Source organism: Manihot esculenta, chromosome 5, assembly GCF_001659605.2.
Source record: "Manihot esculenta cultivar AM560-2 chromosome 5, M.esculenta_v8, whole genome shotgun sequence".
Lineage (NCBI taxonomy): Eukaryota > Viridiplantae > Streptophyta > Magnoliopsida > Malpighiales > Euphorbiaceae > Manihot > Manihot esculenta.
Window position 1 is genome coordinate 2603964 of NC_035165.2, and position 21939 is coordinate 2625902.

At 32.3% G+C, this 21939-nt stretch overlaps 5 protein-coding genes across 7 annotated transcripts; 4 read left to right on the forward strand and 1 right to left on the reverse strand.

Moving 5' to 3' along the window:
- The first annotated feature begins 2778 nt into the window (after positions 1-2778).
- On the forward strand, positions 2779-13467 carry LOC110616210 (UPF0481 protein At3g47200). Of its 2 annotated transcripts, none has more exons than XM_043956868.1 (2): positions 2779-2968; positions 11863-13467. In XM_043956868.1, exon 2 carries the CDS (start codon positions 11875-11877, stop codon positions 13300-13302), a length of 1428 nt encoding a protein of 475 aa, XP_043812803.1. In that variant the 5' UTR covers positions 2779-2968; positions 11863-11874; the 3' UTR covers positions 13303-13467. The 2 variants fall into 2 exon arrangements, with proteins under 2 accessions (XP_043812803.1, XP_021614250.1); XM_021758558.2 differs by lacking the exon at positions 2779-2968 and adding an exon at positions 11054-11193.
- LOC110614469 (UPF0481 protein At3g47200) lies at positions 2962-4923 on the forward strand. The gene has a single exon (XM_043956867.1). The coding sequence runs from the start codon at positions 3496-3498 to the stop codon at positions 4921-4923; it is 1428 nt and encodes a 475-aa protein (XP_043812802.1). The 5' UTR covers positions 2962-3495.
- On the forward strand, positions 4947-6714 carry LOC122721209. Of its 2 annotated transcripts, none has more exons than XM_021756006.2 (5): positions 4947-5083; positions 5315-5469; positions 5676-5742; positions 6213-6264; positions 6357-6714. In XM_021756006.2, the coding sequence occupies exons 1-5, from the start codon at positions 5032-5034 to the stop codon at positions 6451-6453; spliced, it is 423 nt and encodes a 140-aa protein (XP_021611698.2). In that variant the 5' UTR covers positions 4947-5031; the 3' UTR covers positions 6454-6714. The 2 variants fall into 2 exon arrangements, with proteins under 2 accessions (XP_021611698.2, XP_021611701.2); XM_021756009.2 differs by having other exon boundaries at positions 6202-6264; positions 6357-6454.
- On the forward strand, positions 9132-10146 carry LOC110614624. Its single transcript, XM_021756209.2, has 2 exons — positions 9132-9379; positions 9469-10146. Exons 1-2 carry the CDS (start codon positions 9284-9286, stop codon positions 9697-9699), a joined length of 327 nt encoding a protein of 108 aa, XP_021611901.2. The 5' UTR covers positions 9132-9283; the 3' UTR covers positions 9700-10146.
- Positions 13468-13805: 338 nt separating the features above from the next.
- Positions 13806-16255, reverse strand: LOC110616307 (probable WRKY transcription factor 53). The gene is made up of 3 exons (XM_021758694.2): positions 15563-16255; positions 15320-15448; positions 13806-14708 (listed from the first exon to the last, which is right to left on the reverse strand). Exons 1-3 carry the CDS (start codon positions 15874-15876, stop codon positions 14093-14095), a joined length of 1059 nt encoding a protein of 352 aa, XP_021614386.1. The 5' UTR covers positions 15877-16255; the 3' UTR covers positions 13806-14092.
- Between the last annotated feature and the right edge of the window lie 5684 nt (positions 16256-21939).

Below are 21939 nucleotides of genomic sequence, written 5' to 3' on the forward strand. Positions count from 1 at the left end.
TTCTTCCTTTTTTGACAATTTTCTTTTTCTTTCATTGGGCTAAAATAATATTTTCTGAATGCTTAGAGGATATTCACGTGCTTTTATTTTGTATAAAATTCAATTAACTTGGTCTTAAATTAATTAAGATATTATTATGGGTTAATTGGATATGCTAAAAATTATTTTAAATTTTTTTTATTATAATTATTTGATAATAGCCAGATTCCAAACGCCCGGCATTGGCAAAATTCAAAGCTGGCAAAATTCGAAGCTAGAAAAACTGGACTTAAGCTTTGGGAGAGCTCAGTGCACGGCTCTGCTCTAAGTTTCGTATGGATGGGCTAGTCGGAATAGATTGATCTGGACTGAATATGAATATGTTCTTAGGATACTTGCTTTGAATGTTCATTTCTTCTCGTGGTAAAACAGACTTCACAATATCCAAAAAACAGACTTCACAATATCCAAAATTATATTCAGATGGCATAAAAAAAATTAAATAATTGTTTGGTGAGAAAGAAAATGACATCATATATCTATATATACTGCTAAAGTAATTGCGGCAGAAGAGTATGAATATGAAACAATGATTATAAATTATTAAAAAATTAAAAATTAAAAATACGTAAAAAAAATAAAAATAAATTTACAAAAATATACTCTGAAACTATTCTTAGATAGCAGACATTATTATTCAGATTCAAAATAATTAGTCTGGAATATCTTTTGAACTCCATTATGTTAAAAGAAGGGAAATCAAATATTCTTTTACATATAATTTTACATACTTATAAACAAATATTGTACAAGATAAATTAATAAAGTGCACAATTTAATATTTTTATTTATATAATCTTGTAAGAAAAGGGTCAAACAACGTCACTAATTCTTTTTAAATGCTAATTACACTTATTTTGATATAAATTATGAAAAATTACGAGAAAGTTATTTAATCATCTTAATCTTATTTCAAAAATGTCTGTCTGTCACATTGATATATACGACGCAAAAATTATAACATATATTGATTGCATAAAAATTCTGGGGAATGCATATTGAAATATGTGTTAATGATAATTCGCAGAAATTCAATACACTGTCCGACTGCATTCAAATTCAAAGTAGACAATTGAGAGATTAGAAGTGATTAATTAGTTTGGGTAAGATTCTCTTGCTCTGCGTTAATGGAAAAGAGGAGAAAGGTTTGTGTGACAGGAGCCGCAGGCTACCTTTGTTCTCACCTTGTGAAGAAGCTCTTAGAAAGAGGATACATCGTCCGTGCCACGACAAGGAATCTGGGTTTGATGACCTTTCCTTTTCAAGCTTTTAATATGCTTATCTACTTAATTTAATGTTCCTGATGAAATTTTTGTACATCCTCTAAATTGCAGGTGATACTTCTAAGGTAGGGCTTCTCAAGGGTCTTCCAAATAGGGGAGAGTATAAATCGGTTTGAACTGAAAATTATTGAATCGAACCGATTAATTTTAGTTTAATGGTTTGGTTAATTAGAATATTCAGTTCGGTTCGATTAATATTTTTTAGTTTATTCAGTTTTTGATTCGATTCGGTTTAAACGTGCTAAATAACCGACAAATCGAATAACCGATTTTATATATACTTCTATTATGTGAAACACTGATTTTATATATATTTTTAAATTTTACATGAATTTTTATGGATTTTTTAAGTATTATCATTATGTATTCTGACAATATTTATTAGTAAATTTATTTGAAATATTTATTAAATTATTATACTAAAATTAAAAGCAGAAAATTAAAAAAAAAAATTATAGATTTCGATTTGAATTGAACTGAATAAAACCGAACTGATTTTTATCGGTTTGATTTGGTTCGGTTATATTTTTATAATTGGTTTTTTTAGTTTTTAATATTTTTATAATTCGATTTTTGGTTCGGTTCGGTTCAGAACCGAACCAACCGATTGCACGGCCCTACTTCCAAATGCAGAGACTAAAATCATATACACTGCCTCTGCGGTGGCTGCATCTCCTATGAAAGAAGATGGAACTGGATTCAAAGACTCCATGAATGAATCCTGTTGGACTCCCTTCAATCTCTCATTCCCTTACAGCAACGAGATAGTGACGGTAATCTTCTTAATTTCTTCCTTATTCAATGAGCATATGAGCTCTTACAAAACAACCAATTATTAGTAAATTATGAAAAATTATTAAAAAAGAGAGAGATTCTTTTATTTTATACTTTTATCATTAATATGATGAGTATTTATTTGTAATATTTCATATTATGAAACCTATTCTTACAAGCATTTACCAGAGGAAAAGTACATAGAATGAAATAATAAATAATGAATATTCACAAAATAATGTATAAATTAAAAAAAGACTTCAGCAATTTAGGTCAATAATAAAAGAGACTAAAATTTTAAAAGATAACAAATCTGTCTTGGTAAAATTTATTGTCAATAATAAAAGAAAATAAAATGAAGCAGCAAATCCTAAGTCCTAACAACCGAGTGAGAGCGACCGGTGCTCCTAACAACCGAGTGAGAGCGACCGGTGCTCCAGTCTCTCTCTTTGGTCCGATCAGCAGAGTATGTTACATAAGCAGATTACGTAGATTTTCTAATCCATAATAATTTCACCTGAATTTTTATAAGATATTAAAAAAGTCGATGAAATAAACCTTACACCTGCAAAACAATAATATTGAATAAATTCTGAAAAAGTTCTTCTACTTTATATAATTGGACCAATCGTGCAAACTTTCTTGTACGTGTGAATGGGGATACCATTATGATTTATTAGAGAGAGATAATTATTAATCCCTAGCTGCTCCTATATATATGTGTGTTGAAATGGGTATGGAGAAATGCATCGAAATATTTGCATAAGCTTAGGTTTTAGGAGGAGCTAACCCTAATCCTCTGGCCTCAGCCACAAGCCATTTGCTTTCCTGCAAACTTCCCCCTTAGGTTTGCACAAGCTTCTGATCTCACGGTCTGCTATGATCCCTTTAACTCCATAATCTTAATTTGTTTAATTAATCTGCTTTATTTCTAGTTTACTGCAATATACAATATTTGTTTATAACAAATATTTATGAACGTCATTCTATTTTATTTTAGCATTTCACTCATTTAGAAAGGGAAAAACTGTGATATTATTATCATTATTTTTATTTTCTGAGAGCATTATTCTTCTTATTATTATAGATTAACGTCTCTATGTATGGAATATTTTAGCTGTGTAGATATGGAGAAGTCGGCAACATTTGATTCATGTATTTACCTTTTATTTAGCATTGTTTATTTATAAAAAAAAAAAAATTAAATGATTTTTTTTAAATCATGTAAAAATAATGATAATCATTTCTATCCATATAGTTAAATTCGAGTTAATTAAATTACTATTAAATATTTAATTTGAATATTGTTTAGAGGGATGATATAGATATTTAATTATATGAATTTTTTCATTTTTTGGATTATTATGTCAACAATTCTGCAAACTAGGTATTCTCAGAGATGGAAAGCACAAGAGATGCTTCAAATGAAATTGAGGATAAAAGCAAAGAGCTGATAATAATCCACAACATTCCACAAGTTTTGGACACGTTAATATCAGAGCCTGCATTATGGCCTGAGCTTTGTATCTACAGGGTTCCAAGAAAACTTCGAGCAATAAATCCAGCACCATACACACCTCAGTTGATTTCAATAGGGCCTTTTCACTGCGAGGACAAAGCTTTAATGCCTATGGAGAAGCAGAAGCTGCGATACTTGGCAGAGTTCTCCAAAAGGACTGGGATTCCTTGGACTGAGCTTGCCAAAAAAATTAAAGAGTGGGAGATAACAATCCGCCATTGTTATGAAGAAACATTTGATAAGGTATCTAGTGTCGAGTTCATAAAGATGATTCTCCTGGATTCTGTGTTCATCATCGAGCTCTTCTTGAGGAGAGGAGAAAAATATGGATTAATTAGAAAACAAAGGCATGGAAATTTTAAAGATGATTTTATACTTGGAAAATCAACAAGGGAATATTGTTTACTTGGGGATTTGATATTGGTTGAAAATCAGCTGCCTTACTTTGTTCTTGATGATTTATATGAATTCTCCATCGGCAATGATAATGAAGAAGGCTATCCTTCTTTCTTTAACCTCATGAAATTTAACTTACACGACTACTTATCTCCTCCAGAAATTCAAGAAAATGAAAATTCTCCCTGCGATTGCTTCTCTTGCTTGTATTGTTTCTGGATTAGTAGATGCTTCTCCTGTCAAAAGCACGACTGTCAAAGCCCAGATGATGAAGAAGAAGACGACCGCCTTCTGGAGAAACCCCTACATTTCACTGATTTGGTTCGGAAACATCGATCATTCAAGCATCCAAAGTCGAAGAATGACGGGTCCGTGATGAAGCTATACAACGCCACAATGCTACACGAGGCAGGAGTGAAGTTTAAGGCGAGTCCAGAGGCATGGCCACTCGATATAAAATTTGAGAGGGGAGAGTTGAAGATTCCAAGATTCTTAGCGGACGATAACACGGAGCGTGTTATTCGAAACCTGATGGCTTTCGAGCAATGTCATTATCCAGACCAGCCATTGATATGCGATTACATTTGGGTACTTGATTTTCTCATCAACACGGCGAAAGACGTGGACTTGTTAGTTCGCAAGGGGATCATTGTGAACTTGCTTGGAGACAGCGAAGCAGTAGCCAAATTGGTGAATAATCTGGGACTAGAAATTACAGCATCTGGGTCTTGTTTTTACGATCTGAGTGAGCAGCTGAATAAGCACTACGAGAATCCATGGTGCCGTACGGTGGCGATCATGAGAAGCGCGTATTTCAGCAACCTGTGGAGAGGAACTGGAACAATTGCTGCTATTGTACTCCTGTTCTTCACCTTCACACAGTCTCTGTATTCCATCTCCCAGATATTCTAGGCTTGGCTTGAGAGCTTGTGTACTTTTCTGTTTATACAGTGTCGTTTCTGTATTCCATCTCCCAGATATTCTAGCCAAATTGATGAATTAGGAAGCATTGATCGTGCCATGGTTGTGGAAACCATCAAAGAGGATTTCCAAAGATCGTATTTCGTTACAGGTTTTTGGGAATTGCACATTTACATTTCACAACTAATTATTGTTGATTTTTGGTTTCTGCTTCGTCTTTAATCAGATGATAATGATCAAAATAATTATCAAGGCGATTATACTGTATAGTAATCTACCTGATAATAATTGGTTAATTACAGTTTGAACGAAAAGCTTTAGTTTTGTGCTTTATGGGTTTTGGAAGAAATTATTGTCATAATCATTCTTTTCCAATGACTAGGAAATCTCACACTCAATGCATACGAGGAGGATTGTGAATTTGCCGATCCAGCTGGTTCATTTCGAGGACTTGCACGTTTCAAGAGAAACTGTACAAATTTCGGATTACTTATTGAGAAGTCGAATATGAATCTTACAAAGTGGGAAGATTTTGAGGTGAGATCATTGTGTTTTAGGCATTATGCTCAACAGAGCTAGGAAGTTTCATTCATGGATTTTGCCAACACTAGTGGTTAGCTCCTCAACATCTAAGTATCAGTCAAAAGGCTGAACTAACTTAAAAGTCATAGTGTCTTATTTTTGCTTTGGTTAATGATTTTCCTTAGAGAACTCTTGACACCAAAAACTTTGTTTGGTTACAGGACAAGGGAATTGGGCATTGGCGTTTTAGCTGTATCATGTCATTTCCTTGGAGGCCTATTCTCTCTGGTATGCTCCAGGATCTCACATTAAACTCATCATAAAAGACATGTTATTGCTGTAGATAACTGGTATTTCCTTAGAATTTTCACTATAATTCGTCCATTTGGAATCAAGAATTTTTGATTTATTTTCTAACGAGTCTTTTGTTTGGAATGAAAGAATTCAATTCTTTTTAGCTCAAAAAACTTGTATTTTAAAAGGAGAAAATCTTGTATGATTTTTCAGTAATTCTTTTGAATTCTTTTATTGCAAAATGAATTATGCTAAACAAGCAGATTAAGCTCAAGAATCTGTGAGTTGAAAGTGTGGTAGCATCAAAAATGTATCACAAGAGAAATGGTGTTTACTATGGATGGATTTCTTCTAAAACTTCTACTGTCTATAGAACCACAGCTTCAAGGCTTTTGTATACAATTTGATAATATAGCTCCAGATGCTTAGCTGATTAGATCTGACTCTGTGAAGCTATATTGCAGCTACTGGGTATACAGAGTACTATTTTGATGCACAATCTGGAAGAGTATGCAGGTAATGAATAATGGGATTATGAGAAGACTTCATTCTATCTTTTCAATATTATTGTTTCAGTCTTAATTCATTTAGCGATGCAAACATTTCAGGCATGTAGAACACTGGAATGTTCCCAAAATGGCACTTCTAAAGCAGCTTCTAAAACCCAGCCAGGGATCTTGGTTTGGTAAAAGAAACTCCTCATGAAGAATACATGAACCTTTTCACTAGGAAAAATATGTATGCATTTAATGAAAATCGTAGTAAGGATTGTGAAGGTTAGTGAGAGTTTTGGATTGCTTTTGAGTGTTCAGATGCATGGTAACTAGTGATATTAACAACTTCCAATCTTGATGTATGTAATTGGTCGCAACACCTGCTAGCTAAATCTGAAAAAAAGAAAACTGTTCATATCATAATCCACGTTTCATGAGATAGCTGAGTTTAATTATCTTCGGTTTTTTGTCATGGCCCAAAGATGAGTAACTTTTAGACTTTACAAGATTAAAATTGTAAATTTCCCTTGACCAATAATTTTCCTCCTAAATTAGCTTTTCTATTATCATTTTTTTTTTGGTATATTATCCTATTGGTGCCATGTCAATCCATTTACAGGTAAAGTGACTATAGCTAGTATTTCCTCTCCTCTATTAATGAGGACTAAACCTTCTACCTCAATTAATAGAAATCAATTAACTTTAATGATATTAAATTTATTTACTGGTGTTAAAATTCTAAATATATTTATTTAACTTTTATTTTAGTTATTTTTTATTTAATAAATTTATTTGATAAATCTGAATTAGTTGAGCTAATAAATTTTGATACTAAATGGTTTATGAAAATAAAAAAATAACGCATTAATGCCGCAAAGTGCAAAGGACATTTAGTTCTTCCTTTTTTGACAATTTTCTTTTTCTTTCATTGGGCTAAAATAATATTTTCTGAATGCTTAGAGGATATTCACGTGCTTTTATTTTGTATAAAATTAAATTAACTTTGTCTTAAATTAATTAAGATAAACATTTATTATTATGGGTTAATTGGATATGCTAAAAATTATTTTAAATTTTTTATTATAATTATTTAATAATGGCTAGATTCTAAACGCTCGAGCATTGGCAAAATTCAAAACTAAAAAAACTGGGCTTAAGCTTTGGGAGGGCTCAGTGCACCGCTCTAAGTTTCATATGAAATCAAGGCTAGTCAGAGCAGACCGGACTGGATGGATATGAATTTATTCTTAAAATCCTTGCTTGGAATGCCCATTTTTTGTCGTGGTAAAATAAATTTTGTAATAATCGAATAATTATTTGATGAGAAAAAAAATAATATCATACATTTGTATATACTGCCAATATGATTATAGTATAAAGATATGGATACGGAAAGACGCTTATAAATTACTAATAAACAAAAGAATAAAAAAATATAAAACATAAAAGAAAAAAAATAAAAAATATAAAAAAAAAATTAAATTTACAAAAGTATACTCTGAAACTATTCTTATATCTCAAACATAGTTATTCAAAGATTCAAAATAATTAGTATGGAATATCTTTTGAACTCCATTATGTTAAAAGAAGGGAAATCAAATATTATCTTACATATAATTTTACATACTTATAAACAAATATTGTACAAGCTAAATTAATAAAGTGCACAATTTGATATTTTTATTTATATAATTTTGTATGAAAAGGGTCAAACCACGTCACTAATTCTTTTTAAATGCTAATTACACTTATTTTGATATAAATTATGAAAAATTATGACAAACTTATTTAATCAACTTAATTTTATTTCAAAAATGTGCGTATGACAAATAGGACATAAAAATTATAACATATATTGATTTTTTAAAAATTATGAGAAAACTGATAAATGACTATTTAAATTCTGTCAAAAATTATAATTAATATCGTTTGATTAAAATAAAATAAGAGAAAATATAGATTAAAAGACAAAATTTTATTGAAATTCCCTAAAAATTGAAAAGTAAGTTTTTAATAGTTAATGGAGGTTATTTATAATAGAAACAAAACTCTAATTAGCAAAATTATTGTAGATATCTATTATATTCGATTCAAATCTGCCGTAAAATCCAAAATTAGTTAGAGTATATTAAAATATGTGTTCACGATAATTCCAGAAATTCAAAAATGTCCGTATGACAAATAGGACACAAAAATTATAACATATATTGATTTTTTAAAAATTATGAGAAAGCTGATAAATGACTATTTAAATTTTGTCAAAAATTATAATTAATATCGTTTGACTAAGATAAAATAAGAGAAAATATAAATTAAAAAACTAAAAATTTTATTGAAATTCCTCAGAAATTGAAAAGTGAGTTTTTAATTATCTATAATAGAAACAAAACTCTAATAAGCAAAATTACGAAAATATTCAAAAAAATTAATTAAAATACAAAATTGACCACCTAATGGAATTTACATATCAAACTTTGTTACAAAACTGCGGCACTCATTACACATTTAAAAGTCGTGCGTCTCGAAATTTATTTTTTGAAAAGTTATTGTAGATATTTATTGAATGTCGGCAGCAAAAATTATATTCGATCCAAATTTATCGTAAAATTCAAAACTAGTTACGGTATATGTTAACGATAATTCGCAGAAATTCAATACACTGTCCGGCTGCATTCAAATTCAAAGTAGACAATTGAGATTAAAAGTGATTAATTAGTTTGGGTAAGATTCTTTTGCTCTGCGTTAATGGACAAGAGGAGAAAGGTTTGTGTGACAGGAGCCGCAGGCTACCTTGGTTCTCACCTTGTGAAGAAGCTATAAGAAAGAGGATACATCTTCCATGCCACAAGAAGGAATCTGGGTTTGATGACCTTTCCTTTTCAAGCTTTTAATATGCTTATCTACTTAATTTAATGTCCCTGATGAAATATTTGTACATCCTCTAAATTGCAGGTGATACTTCTAAGGCAGGGCTTCTCAAGGGTCTTCCAAATGCAGAGACTAAAATCATATACACTGCCTCTGTGGTGGCTGCATCTCCTATGAAAGAAGATGGAACTGGGTTCAAAGACTCCATGAATGAATCCTGTTGGACTCCCTTCAATCTCTCATTCCCTTACAGCAACGAGATAGTGACGGTACTCATCTTCTTAATTTCTTCCTTATTCAATGAGCATATGAGCTCTTACAAAACAACCAATTATTAGTAAACTGCTTTGTTATACAGGCGTATACACAATCAAAGACGCTCTCAGAGCAGAGGCATAATGGGGAGCTTGAGATAGTGAGCATTACATGTGGATTGGTGGGAGGAGGGGGTACCATTTCTACAGGCATTTCTGATAGTATGCTGGTGATGCTTTCACAAGCCATGAACGATAAACAGAGGTATGAAATGCTAAGGTACTTGGAAGAATTGATGGGGAAGGTACCCTTAGTTCATATCGAAGATGTTTGAGAGGCTCATATTTTCTGTATGGAGAAATCCTCCATCTCTGGTAGATTTTTATGCGCTAATGAGTATTTGTCATCAGCAGAGATTGCCAAGTGTTTGCAAAAACTCCCAGCTGATATCAGTATTCCTGAAGAGTAAGGTTTTTGATGAAACTAATTAAATTCAATGGGATGTTATCAATGGATTTACATGGTTTTGTGTTAATGATTTTGGTTTCATGTTTGTGGAAAACCTAGGGAGGGAGATTGTTTGGGGGTCTACAAAGCTGGAGGAACTTGGTTTTAAGTATAAACATGATATTAACAACATCTTGGATGGTTCTTTTAAGCATGCTCGCAAATTAGGCCTAATCTAATTGCTCTTTGGGGATACAGTGGGGAGACAGAACAAGGGAGATAATTCCCAAAGCTCTAATCCTGAATAAGATTTATATAATTCTTGTGGCTTGATGCTGTGAAAAAAATGGATTATGCTATAATATTCATTGATCTTGCAATCCATGAAGACTCTTCAATAAACTAATAATGAGTTTGATCTCTTTATAATTTTCTTTCTTGTTAAACTTAATTGCAAAATTAATTCTTCATCTTTTACAATATTTGTTTTCATTTGCATTGTGTGATGAAAATTTTAAATGAAAGATACTAGGATTAGTAAGAGTTTCATAAAATAAGATGAAAAGGATAAGGAATAAAAGATCTTGCCCCTACATGTAGGATAATTCATGAACTATTAATATGATGAGTATTTATTTGTAATATTTCATAGTATGAAACCTTTTCTTACAAAGCTTTTACCAGAGGAAGAGTACATAGAGTGAAATAATAAATAATGAATATTCACAAATTAATTAAAATTTATTGTGGTTATAATATATAAATAACTTTATTTTAATTAATGTATAAATTAAAAAAAGACTTCAGCAATTTAGGTCAATAATAAAAGAGACTAAAATTTTAAAAGATATCAAATCTGTCTTGGTAAAATTTATTGTCAATAATAAAAGAAAACAAAATGAAGCAGCAAATCCTAACAACTGAGTGAGAGTGACCGGTGCTCCAATCTCTCTCTTTTGTCCGATCAGCAGAGTATGTTACCTAAGCAGATTACGTAGATTTGCTAATCCATAATAATTTCACCTCAATTTTTATAAGATTTTAAAAGAGTCGATGAAGTAAACATTACACCTGCAGAACAATAATATTGAATAAATTCGGAAAAAGTTCTTCTACTTTATATAGTTGGACCAATCGTGCAAACTTTCTTGTACGTGTGAATGGGGATACCATTATGATTTATTAGAGAGAGATAATTATTAATCCCTAGCTGCTCCTATATATATGTGTGTTGAAATGGGTATGGAGAAATGCATCGAAATATTTGCATAAGCTTAGGTTTTAGACGGAGGAGCTAACCCTAATCCTCTGGCCTCAGCCACAAGCCATTTGCTTCCCTGCAAACTTCCCCCTTAGGTTTGCACAAGCTTCTGATCTCACGGTCTGCTATGATCACTTTAACTCCATAATCTTAATTTGTTTAATTAATCTGCTTTATTTCTAGTTTTTTGCAATATTTAGAAAGGGAAAAACTGTGATATTATTATCATTATTTTTATTTTCTGAGAGCATTATTATTATTATTATTATTATTATTATAAATTAACGTCTCTATGTATGGAATATTTTAGCTGTGTAGATATGGAGAAGTCAGGAACATGTGATTCATGTATTTACCTTTTATTTAGCATTATTTATTTATAAAAAAAAATTAAATGATTTTTTTTAAATCATGTAAAAATTTAAAAAATTTTAAAATTAAAAATAATTAAAATTTTTTCAAAAATTATTTTAAAAAATCAATTAAATTAAATTTTCACTAAATCTTTTATTTCAAATGAAATTAAGATACCTTTCAACACTTATATATCCACTATAACATCAGATTATTTGATTATATTCTATGCACGTGACAAATATATTTGTGAATTGAACTCATAATTATTTATTTTACGATCGAAATTAATCGTTTCTATCCATATAGTCAAATTCGAGCTAATTAAATTATTATTAAATATTTAATTTGAATATTGTTTAGAGGGATGATATAGATATTTAATTATATGAATTTTTTTTTTTGGATTATTATGTCAACAATTCTGCAAACTAGGTATTCTCAGAGATGGAAAGCACAAGAGATGCTTCAAATCAAACTGAAGATAAAAGCAAAGAGCTGATAATAATCGACAACATTCCACAAGATTTGGACACGTTAATATCAGAGCCTGCATTATGGCCTGAGCTTTGTATCTACAGGGTTCCAAGAAAACTTCGAGCAATAAATCCAGCATCTTACACACCTCAGTTGATTTCAGTAGGACCTTTTCACTGCGAGGACGAAGCATTAATGCCTATGGAGAAGCAGAAGCTGCGATACTTGGCAGAGTTCTCCAAAAGGACTGGGATTACTTGGACTGAGCTTGCCAACCAAATTAAAGAGTGGGAGATAACAATCCGCCATTGTTATGAAGAAACATTTGATAAGGTATCTAGTGTCGAGTTCATAAAGATGATTCTCCTGGATTCTGTGTTCATCATCGAGCTCTTCTTGAGGAGAGGCGAAAAATATGGATTAATTAGAAAACAAAGGCATGGAAATTTTAAAGATGATTTTATACTTGGAAAATCAACAAGGGAATATGGTTTACTTGGGGATTTGATATTGGTTGAAAATCAGCTGCCTTACTTTGTTCTTGATGATTTATATGAATTCTCCATCGGCAATGATAATGAAGAAGGCTATCCTTCTTTCTTTAACCTCATGAAATTTAACTTACACGACTACTTATCTCCTCCAGAAATTCAAGAAAATGAAAATTCTCCCTGCGATTGCTTCTCTTGCTTGTATTGTTTCTGGATTAGTAGATGCTTCTCCTGTCAAAAGCACGACTGTCAAAGCTCAGATGATGAAGAAGAAGACGACCCCCTTCTGGAGAAACCCCTACATCTCACTGATTTGGTTCGAAAACATCGATCATTCAAGCATCCAAAGTCGAAGAATAACGGGTCCGTGATGAAGCTATACAACGCCACAATGCTACACGAGGCAGGAGTGAAGTTTCAGGCGAGTCCAGAGGCATGGCCACTCGATATAAAATTTGAGAGGGGAGAGTTGAAGATGCCAAGATTCTTAGCGGACGATAACACGGAGCGTGTTATTCGAAACCTGATGGCTTTCGAGCAATGTCATTATCCAAACCAGCCATTGATATGCGATTACATTTGGGTACTTGATTTTCTCATCAACACGGCGAAAGACGTGGACTTGTTAGTTCGCAAGGGGATCATTGTGAACTTGCTTGGAGACAGCGAAGCAGTAGCCAAATTGGTGAATAATCTGGGACTAGAAATTACAGCATCTGGGTCTTGTTTTTACGATCTGAGTGAGCAGCTGAATAAGCACTACGAGAATCCATGGTGCCGTACGGTGGCGATCATGAGAAGCGTGTATTTCAGCAACCTGTGGAGAGGAACTGGAACAATTGCTGCAATTGTACTCCTGTTCTTCACCTTCACACAGTCCGTGTATTCCATCTCCCAGATATTCTAGGTTTGGCTTGAGAGCTTGTGTACTTTTCTGTTTATACAGAATCCTTTGTGTTGCTTTTTCATCTTGCTTTTTTTTTTTTTTTTAAATTGCTTTTTCATCTTGCTTCTATAATGACAGGTTTGTAAATACTGTGTTTCCTTGCCATTTCTAATTCCTGTCTCTTGCTAGTTTTTTTTTTTTTTTTTTCTTTTCTTTTATCGAAAATAAAAGGCGCACATTAATTTTGATATGATTGCTAACTAGTCTATTGGTAGATTGAGTTTTGAGCTGCCTTTTGCTTTGGAGCTGTAACATTCTTAGACATGCCTTGAAGGAAATGCTTGGTGTCAAGGGCCCAAGACCCAAGTTCAACCTGGACATTTGGGCCCTTCAAGACTATTAAAGCTTCACACTAACCCACTCATTTTTATATCCTTTTGATGGTTGTTGGAGAGATTCGAAAGTATCATCAACGCCACAACTACCAAATTACTTCTGATTATGATTAAAAAAAGGGAGAGAACTTTTCAAATGAGAAAAGGCTTTTTATTTCATTAACAACAAGATTGATTCTAGATTCTAAACATCTTACAAAAGTACTTTAAAAAGTTACAATCTACTCGAGTTATTCTCGGAGAAAAAACTGAAAAAGTACTTAAAAATTTAATAATAAGAAAAACAAAATTATTATTACCTAATTAATTGAAAGTTTCTCTCTGACCCGGCAGAACAAGAGATTTATGCACATCCTTCTAATCTCTCTTTCAGTGCGGACTAGGATCAACTATTTTCATATCAAATATAGTATTAATTAAGCCAATAATTCTGGATTATCCAGAGGAAAATTGGTGTCAAAATCCACGTTATCTAATAAGTCCCAATCTCCAATTGGCGAATTGGTACCGGAAGTTGAGGCTGAATTAGATTCCGGCGTTCTTACATTGTGGTCTATTCCTAAGTTGTTCATGTGGCACGGAGACATCGCCAAGTAGCTAGAGTCAGAAGTGGCCGGAGATATAAATGCAGTAGAAAGACTACCCAAAATATTATTTTCCAGCATAGACTCCTTAAAAATATCATTTTCCTCATCTCCACTCCCTATGGTTGTTTCCGGAAAGGAAAATAAGTGAAATATGTCATCTTCAGTGTTCCACTCCTGACTTTTAAGTTCTTCTGTGAAGTTGAAAGACAACTCTTTTAATAACTTTGATTTTTGTTCTTGTTCTTCTAATTGACAACCTTCTTTGTCTAGTTTCGACTTGGCATTTATCAAGGATGTTGAGGCTATAGCAAAACGAGAGGTTTGAAAACAGGTATGTCTTCCTCGATAAGTGACTTCAAAAATTGTGGGGTCCTGATCTGATCTTTGAACTTGTTTCGTAGCCAGACAACCTTGTGAGTGACGGTGAGTACATCTGTAGTATCCTCTGCGAAAATAGCACTTTTGGTTAGAGAAACATTTTAAACTTCCAAATATTTATGGGTCTTGAAACATACAAGACATTAGCCACTAACAAGCCCTAGAGTGGATATTTTAAAGCCGAAACCGGCATGCTCAGGTTCAATCATTTTAGCACTCAGGGTGAGGGCCATGGGTGCGCAATAATAAAGAAAAATCCAAGTAGTGGCTGCTTAAAAATCAAGAGGGGGAATTGCTCATAGCGGCACACTAGGCATTAATGATCTCAGCTCCCTCACATCAGAATCCAATACGGATAATAAAAGGACCCTTTAGAACTAATAAATTAGTCATCAGAGCCTTTGCACGTCACAACTTTTAAGGCTGCAAGTCGATAAGCTCAACATACTAAATTCAGGTTTAATGTAAAACATTTTCTTGTATTTTGATTGGTCCGATCCGTATTTTCTGGGTTTAAAGGAATTTTAGCTTCTAAAATGATTAAGTGAGATTCTATTGGCACAAAACAAAAGCCAACCCAAGTCCTTGTTGAACTTCATACGTGTCAATAAAAGTTTTATCTTTTCCATGTGCTGTTCATGAAAAATTCAAGATCTGAAGGACTAAAAAGCTTCTTACCTTGGAAAATTAGCTCCAAGAATATCTTTCTGGCCATATTTTCTCCAGTTATAACCATCATCAACTGGTCCTTCCAGACCTGTCCCTGAAATAACCTTCACTTGTTCAGTCCATCTGGGTTCTGTCTTTCTGCAATACACCAAATCCAAACATACCCAATTCGAATTTAGAACAAATTCAATCGAAATTCTGTTTAAAAAAAAAGAAAAAAGAAAACTATATGCATCGCAGCATAAACGTTACCTCTTCTTGTAAATATTTTTGTGACATTGATCCTTGCAGTCTTGATCTGAGACATCACTTCCAGGGCTGCAATTGGCGTAGTAGCAAGGTGATTCCAATGTAGTAATAGTGGGCGTAATCTCAACAGCAGGAGCACCCCAATTTAGCATAGAAAGTGCTTTTTCATAAGAAGAAAGTATCTGCTCAACAAGAAATTGACGGGATTCAGGCGAAGAAATAGAGTTCAGATGCTTCCTTAGCCGCTCTGCTAACTCTTTCCCTTGGTTGAGCTCACTGATGAGAATCTTCTGCTCGCAGTCCATGGCCTTCTCCATTTACAAAATGCTATGAGAAACAATTATAATCTAACGAGGGTGAGGGAATAGAAGCAATCAAGAACCTACGAGCATGGAAGTTGAGCTTGCAGCATGAAAAAATATACAGCAAATGGGTATCTAAGATTCTGACACAAGAACAGAACAAAACATGAGAGAATAAACGATTCCAAATGGCAAGTGCTGATGGGGGCAGATGAGAGAGATTTAAACCAAGAGAAAGAGATGACAAAAGCAATTTGAAAGCAAGAAAGTAAGAAGCTTTTCTCAGGAACGAAGTTGTGAGGAAGGTGGGTGATAAATGAGATGATAAGAAGAGAAAAGAGGAAGAAAAAGATGAAAATTTTGACTGGAAAAATAGCCGTGTGTGTTTTTTCACCAAGGACCAGCTTATAGTTTTATAGATGAGTTTGAAGAGCGAGTGAGAAAGAAATACAATTTTGCTGACCATTTCAAAGGTTAGGTTACCCCACAAGAAACAAAAGACACCAATCGCTGTTCATTTTTCTGAGGTGTGAGTTCAAGCAGTGAGTGAGAAGTGGAGCAACGCGGAACAAGGTTTGAAGATTCTTGGAGGCCTCTTACGTAGTCTTTTCTTCAGACTTTCTATAACCCACTGAGGCTCTATTCGTTTTTTTTTTTAGTTATTTTTAAAATTTAACATTTTTATTAGTATTTTTATATATAAATTTATTAATATTTTATTTTTAAAATAAAAATTAATAAAAATATATTTATTTTTAAAAAACAAGCTTAAATTGTAATTTATTTTTGCATTAAAAATATATTAATAATTTAAATAATAAAATTTATGCTACCAATTTTTACTTCATTTATATTATTCTTTTATTTAATTTTTAAAAATAATAAATTTTACTAGTTTTTAATACATGTTTAAAAGGGGTATATTAAAATTAATAAATAAATCATTATTTCAAAAATAAAAAATCTGTTTTACAATAAATAAAATATTATTTTTACGAAATTAGAGGGATTATCCAATTAAAAAAAATTCTCATATACATTTAAATATATACATATATGATTACTTATTAATATATCATTTAATTCGTTATGAATAGTTTTTTAAAAATATTTTAAATTAGTATATCAAAATTATATATAATTTTATTTTCATATATAATAAAAAATTTTAAATTAAATTAAAATTTTTTTTTAAAAAAAATAATTTGATTTGTAACTAAGGATAAATACACAGGGGAGTGTAATAATCTTCTATACATAATTTTATTTGTGTGGGAGTTGCCATCCACGTTTCATGAATTATTGACTTTAAAGGACAAATAAGCATTTTCTTTGAAAATTTTCCGTGCAAATCACGCGAACCGATATATACGCACGGTGCATCGCTTCCATGTGATTGCCAAGATATTTAGTAGAAGCAACGCTGGAAATTGGAAAGTCGAAGAAAAGCGTGTAAGCTATGGCCCGCTTTTTTGTTTTTTATTTAATTTATCTTCTCATTGTTCCGCAATTTATTATTTTTTTTTTACAAATTAATGTTTGCATTTATATCAGTAAAATCTCATTACGATTAAAAACGTACATTTCACCATTGATATTATCATTAATTTGGTGATAATAAATTTTGTAAGTAAAATTTAATATTTATAAATTTATTATTTTATATTAATATTATTGTTAAAGTGTAAATATAATTTATACTTAATTATAAAAAATTATATAATTATAGATTAATTGATTGATCGATAATTTTTAATAATTTTTTTAATAAAATCTTATAATTTATATATATACACAATTTAATAGAGAAATATATGAAAATTATCCAATTATTTCTTATTTTATTATATGGTATTAGAACCATTCCAGTAAATATTTAATTTTTTTCTATTCCGTTGAGTTTTGAATTTTTTTAGAAATTTAGGATTTTTATTCTTTTAGGTTACTCATCTAGAGTAATATTTATCTCTCATCGCCCACATAGGGAGGACGCCAGAGTCGCCTTGCAGTCTCTTTGTCAGATCTGTGGTTCATTTGCCATTTAGATATTGGATTGAGGCGTTTTTGATACTTTTCATGTCGGATACTGTTCACTGGGTTAGATTTTGTTATTTTCCTTTAATTCGTTTGAAGATATAAGAGTATAGAGTTTTGGTTGAAATGATTTCTAAAAGTAAGACTCATATTATTGAAATTATCCCAACGTTTTCAGTAGCGGCTGAGACAGATAAAACATATCTTATTAACTCTTCATATAAATTGGTCATTAATTCCGATGCCACATATCATATGACAGATAATCTTTATATTTTTTACTAGCTTTCGATCTCATAAAACACATTCTCCTGTTATTATAGCTGATGAGTCAACTTGTTTTTAATTTAATTTTTGTGAGTAAGCTTACTAAAAACCTAAATTGTTCTGTTTCCTTTTTTCCTGATTATTGCCTCATTCAGAATCTTATAACGAAGCAGATTATTGGTAAAGGACATGTATCTGAGGGTCTCTACATTTTGGATGCATGAGTACCTCAGTCTGTTGCCTGCTCCAGTGTCATGTCTATGTTTGAAGCACATTGTCGGTTGGGACACTCTTTTTTACCGGTTTTGAAGAAGTTATGCCCTCAATTTCATGAGGTATCTTTACCGGAATGTGAATCATGTGCAAAATATTATCGAAACTCTTTTAGTCCTAGAGTCAATAAATGAGCTAAGTCTGCTTTTGAATTAGTTCATTCAAATGTTTGGACCCCATGTCCAATTAGATCTAAAACTGGATTCAGATATTTTATCACTTTTGTGGATGATTACTCTAGAATGACTTGGATTTATCTTATGAAGTATCGTTTGGAAGTATTTTCTCATTTTTCTGTCTTTTGTGCTGAAGTTAATACTCAATTTAACGTTTCTATACAAATTTTGCGGAGCGACAATGCTAAAGAATATATGTCAGAATCATTCCAGGCTTATATGACTCAACATAGTATTTTTCATCAATCGTCATGTGTTGATACACCTGCTCAAAATGGGGTAGCTAAAAGGAAGAATCAACATCTCCTTGAGACTGCTCGAACTCTGTTGTTTCAAATGCAAGTTCCTAAGTAATTTTTGGCCGATATTGTCTATACTGCACGCTTTCTCATTAATCGCATGCCCTCCACAATACTTAACGGTAATACTCTTTATAATGTCCTCTTTCTTAAGAAGTTATTATTTCCTCTTGAACCACGACTGTTTTGCAGCACTTGCTATGTTCAGAATGTCAGACCTCATGTGACTAAACTTGATCCTAAAACTTTAAAGTGTATTTTTTTGGGATATTCTAGCCTTTAAAAAGGGTATCAGTGTTACTCTTCAGACCTTAACAAATATCTGGTCTCAATAAATGTAGCCTTTTTCGAGCAAATTCCTTTTTATTCTGTTACACAAACCTCTCTTAATTAAGAGGAGGACGATGAGTGGCTCATCTATAGAATCATATCTAATGGTAGGACCTCTTCGGGTATGCCTTCTGTTGTACAATCTTATGGTAACATTCCTTCTAGTACTCAGCCTCCTGTTAAACCGTCAGTTGTTCAAGTTTACTCTCGGAGACCAGTACCTGATGATACATGTCATGCACCAGAATCTTCTTCGCCATCGGATCTACCATCGAGCGACCTTAACCTCCCCATTAGTCTTCATAAATATAAATGACAGTGTAAATCTACCTATTATGTTGCTAATTTTCTGACTTATGATCACCTGTCTCCTTCTTCTACCTCCTTAATTGTCTCTCTAGATTCCATTTCTTTGCCTAAGACAGTTAAAGAGGCTTTGACTCATTCTAGATGGCATGATGCAATATTTGAAGAGATTAAGGCTCTAAATGAAAATCATACTTGGAAATTAGTTTATTTACCCTCTGGCAAGAAGGTTGTGGGCTGTAAATGGATTTTTGCTATTAAAGTCAATCTAGATGGTTCCATAGCGAGGGTTAAGGCCCGTCTTGTCGCCAAAGGTTATGTCCAAACCTATGCCATTGACTATTTTGATACTTTTTTCTCTTGTGGCAAAAATGACCTCAGTTTGCTTGTTCATTTCCCTAGCTGCTTCTTAGCATTGGCCTTTACACCAGTTAGATATCAAGAATGCATTTTTACATGGTGACCTCTAAGAGGAGGTGTATATGGAGCAACCACTAGGGTTTATTGCTCAGTGGGAGTATGGAAAAGTATGCCATTTGAAGAAATCTTTGTATAGTTTAAAGTAGAGTCCCCGTGTATGATTTGAAAAGTTCAGTGAAGTTGTTCAAAAATTTGGATTGGAAAAAAACAAATGAAACCATTCAGTCTTCTATACAAATTTAGATACTGGTATTATTCTCCTTGTTGTATATGTTGATAATAGTGTCATTACAGAGAATGATAGTACATGGATTTCTTCTCTTAAAAACTACTTGCATGCGAGTTTTCATACCAAAGATTTGGATCAGCTTAAGTATTTCTTAGGAGTCAAAGTCCTGAGGAGTAAAAGGGGAATTTTCCTATCTCAAAGGAAGTATGTCATTGACTTGCTTACAGAAACTGGAAAGATGGGAGTTAAACCATGTAGCACACTAATGATTTCTAATATATGCCTTACAAAGGATGATGGAGACCCTTATGATGATCCAGAGAGGTACAGGAGGTTGGTTGGAAAGCTGAACTACCTTATGGTGATGACTCGGCCAGATATTGCTTTTGCAGTAAGCGTTGTAAGCCAGTTCATGTCTGCACATTCGGTGAAATATTGGGCCGCTCTAGAATAAATTCTATATTATCTAAAAGGGACTCCTGGACTCGATATACTCTACAGTGGTCATGGGCATATTGCACTTGAGTATTTTTCTGATGCTGACTAGGCGAGATCCAAAAGTGATAGAAGGTCGACTATGTTACACCCCTTACCCTATCAAAGTGTAGATAGAACAAGAACTATCACAAACTATACTTTTTTTATACATATCAAGACTAAACAATTTCCTTTATCTATAAATACCAAGTTTTAGGTAGTCCAAGTAAATTTCATAAGGTGATTAAAGTAACTGTGAGATTTTAAACCAAAATTTTAGAAGAGTCTCCTCTGTTTCATCAATATTTCAATCTATACCACATATGAAAAACACATGCAAAATTATCAACTCTTATTTAATATCTTACTATTCTTTGATTTACATAACCTTCATAACTCACTCTATTTAATATGTACATGCCAAAATATAACTGTACAATGACTCAGAGACTCAAAACAACCAGCTATGATAATGGCTTTGATATCTGATGTAGACCTCTGATGACCTCCGCGTGCCTACTTTATCTACAACCTACGTGAGGTAAAAACCAACACGCTAAGCTAATACTCAGTGGGTGATAGCAAACAAATAATAAAATAGAGTAAACAAGTTCACGTGTATAGATAATCAAGTAAACAATTACTAGCTAGTCAAATGTTGTTAACATGATACAAAGCATACTTGTCAACTTCTTAGTATAAAATATGAGTGCCATATGTATCTTTGTGCACGACAATAATTCCCTTCATATTCAATAAAAACATCTTTTTTTGCCTTTATTGCACATTTTTTATTTATAGCAAATCACCATAGCTTAGTGCATGAAATAGATGCAGACATATTAACATTCATATAACATATTTATACAATCAAAGTAACATTTCCAGCAAGTAAAATTAACCCATGATTTCACTTACTCATGACAAAATTAAAGGAAAATAGAAAATCATATAAACACCAAACCTTTCTTGAATTCCTCTTCCTTTTCCTCCTCTATTCTCTAGTTATCTCCTTTCCCTTTGATGTTCCTTCACCTAGGTCAATTTATATCTTAGGGAAGGATTGAATAAATTATAAATTAAAACTTTATAATTCAAATTCATGCATGAAGAAATGAGAAGATACTATTTTCTACACATTTCTAAACTCACTTTTGATTTTCAAGCTTGATGTATATGAAGCTCTAAACTTTTCTTCTTCAATTCTTTCAATATATGACTCTTCCTTTAGCTCTTGATCCTAGGGTGAATTTTGGTTAAAGAAAGA

Excerpts from the sequence above, each read along its gene's own strand:
- LOC110614624 (XM_021756209.2), top strand. The coding sequence starts at position 9,284 with ATGAAAGAAGATGGAACTGGGTTCAAAGACTCCATGAATGAATCCTGT. Across the intron at positions 9,380-9,468 it reads ACAGCAACGAGATAGTGACG|GCGTATACACAATCAAAGAC; the intron begins GTACTCATCTTC and ends TTTGTTATACAG.
- LOC110616307 (XM_021758694.2), bottom strand. The coding sequence starts at position 15,876 with ATGGAGAAGGCCATGGACTGCGAGCAGAAGATTCTCATCAGTGAGCTC. Across the intron at positions 15,449-15,562 it reads AAAAATATTTACAAGAAGAG|AAAGACAGAACCCAGATGGA; the intron begins GTAACGTTTATG and ends GGTGTATTGCAG. Across the intron at positions 14,709-15,319 it reads CTTGGAGCTAATTTTCCAAG|AGGATACTACAGATGTACTC; the intron begins GTAAGAAGCTTT and ends CTATTTTCGCAG.
- LOC122721209 (XM_021756006.2), top strand. The coding sequence starts at position 5,032 with ATGGTTGTGGAAACCATCAAAGAGGATTTCCAAAGATCGTATTTCGTT. Across the intron at positions 5,743-6,212 it reads TTGGAGGCCTATTCTCTCTG|CTACTGGGTATACAGAGTAC; the intron begins GTATGCTCCAGG and ends GCTATATTGCAG. Across the intron at positions 6,265-6,356 it reads CAATCTGGAAGAGTATGCAG|GCATGTAGAACACTGGAATG; the intron begins GTAATGAATAAT and ends CAAACATTTCAG.
- LOC110616210 (XM_043956868.1), top strand. The coding sequence starts at position 11,875 with ATGGAAAGCACAAGAGATGCTTCAAATCAAACTGAAGATAAAAGCAAA.
- LOC110614469 (XM_043956867.1), top strand. The coding sequence starts at position 3,496 with ATGGAAAGCACAAGAGATGCTTCAAATGAAATTGAGGATAAAAGCAAA.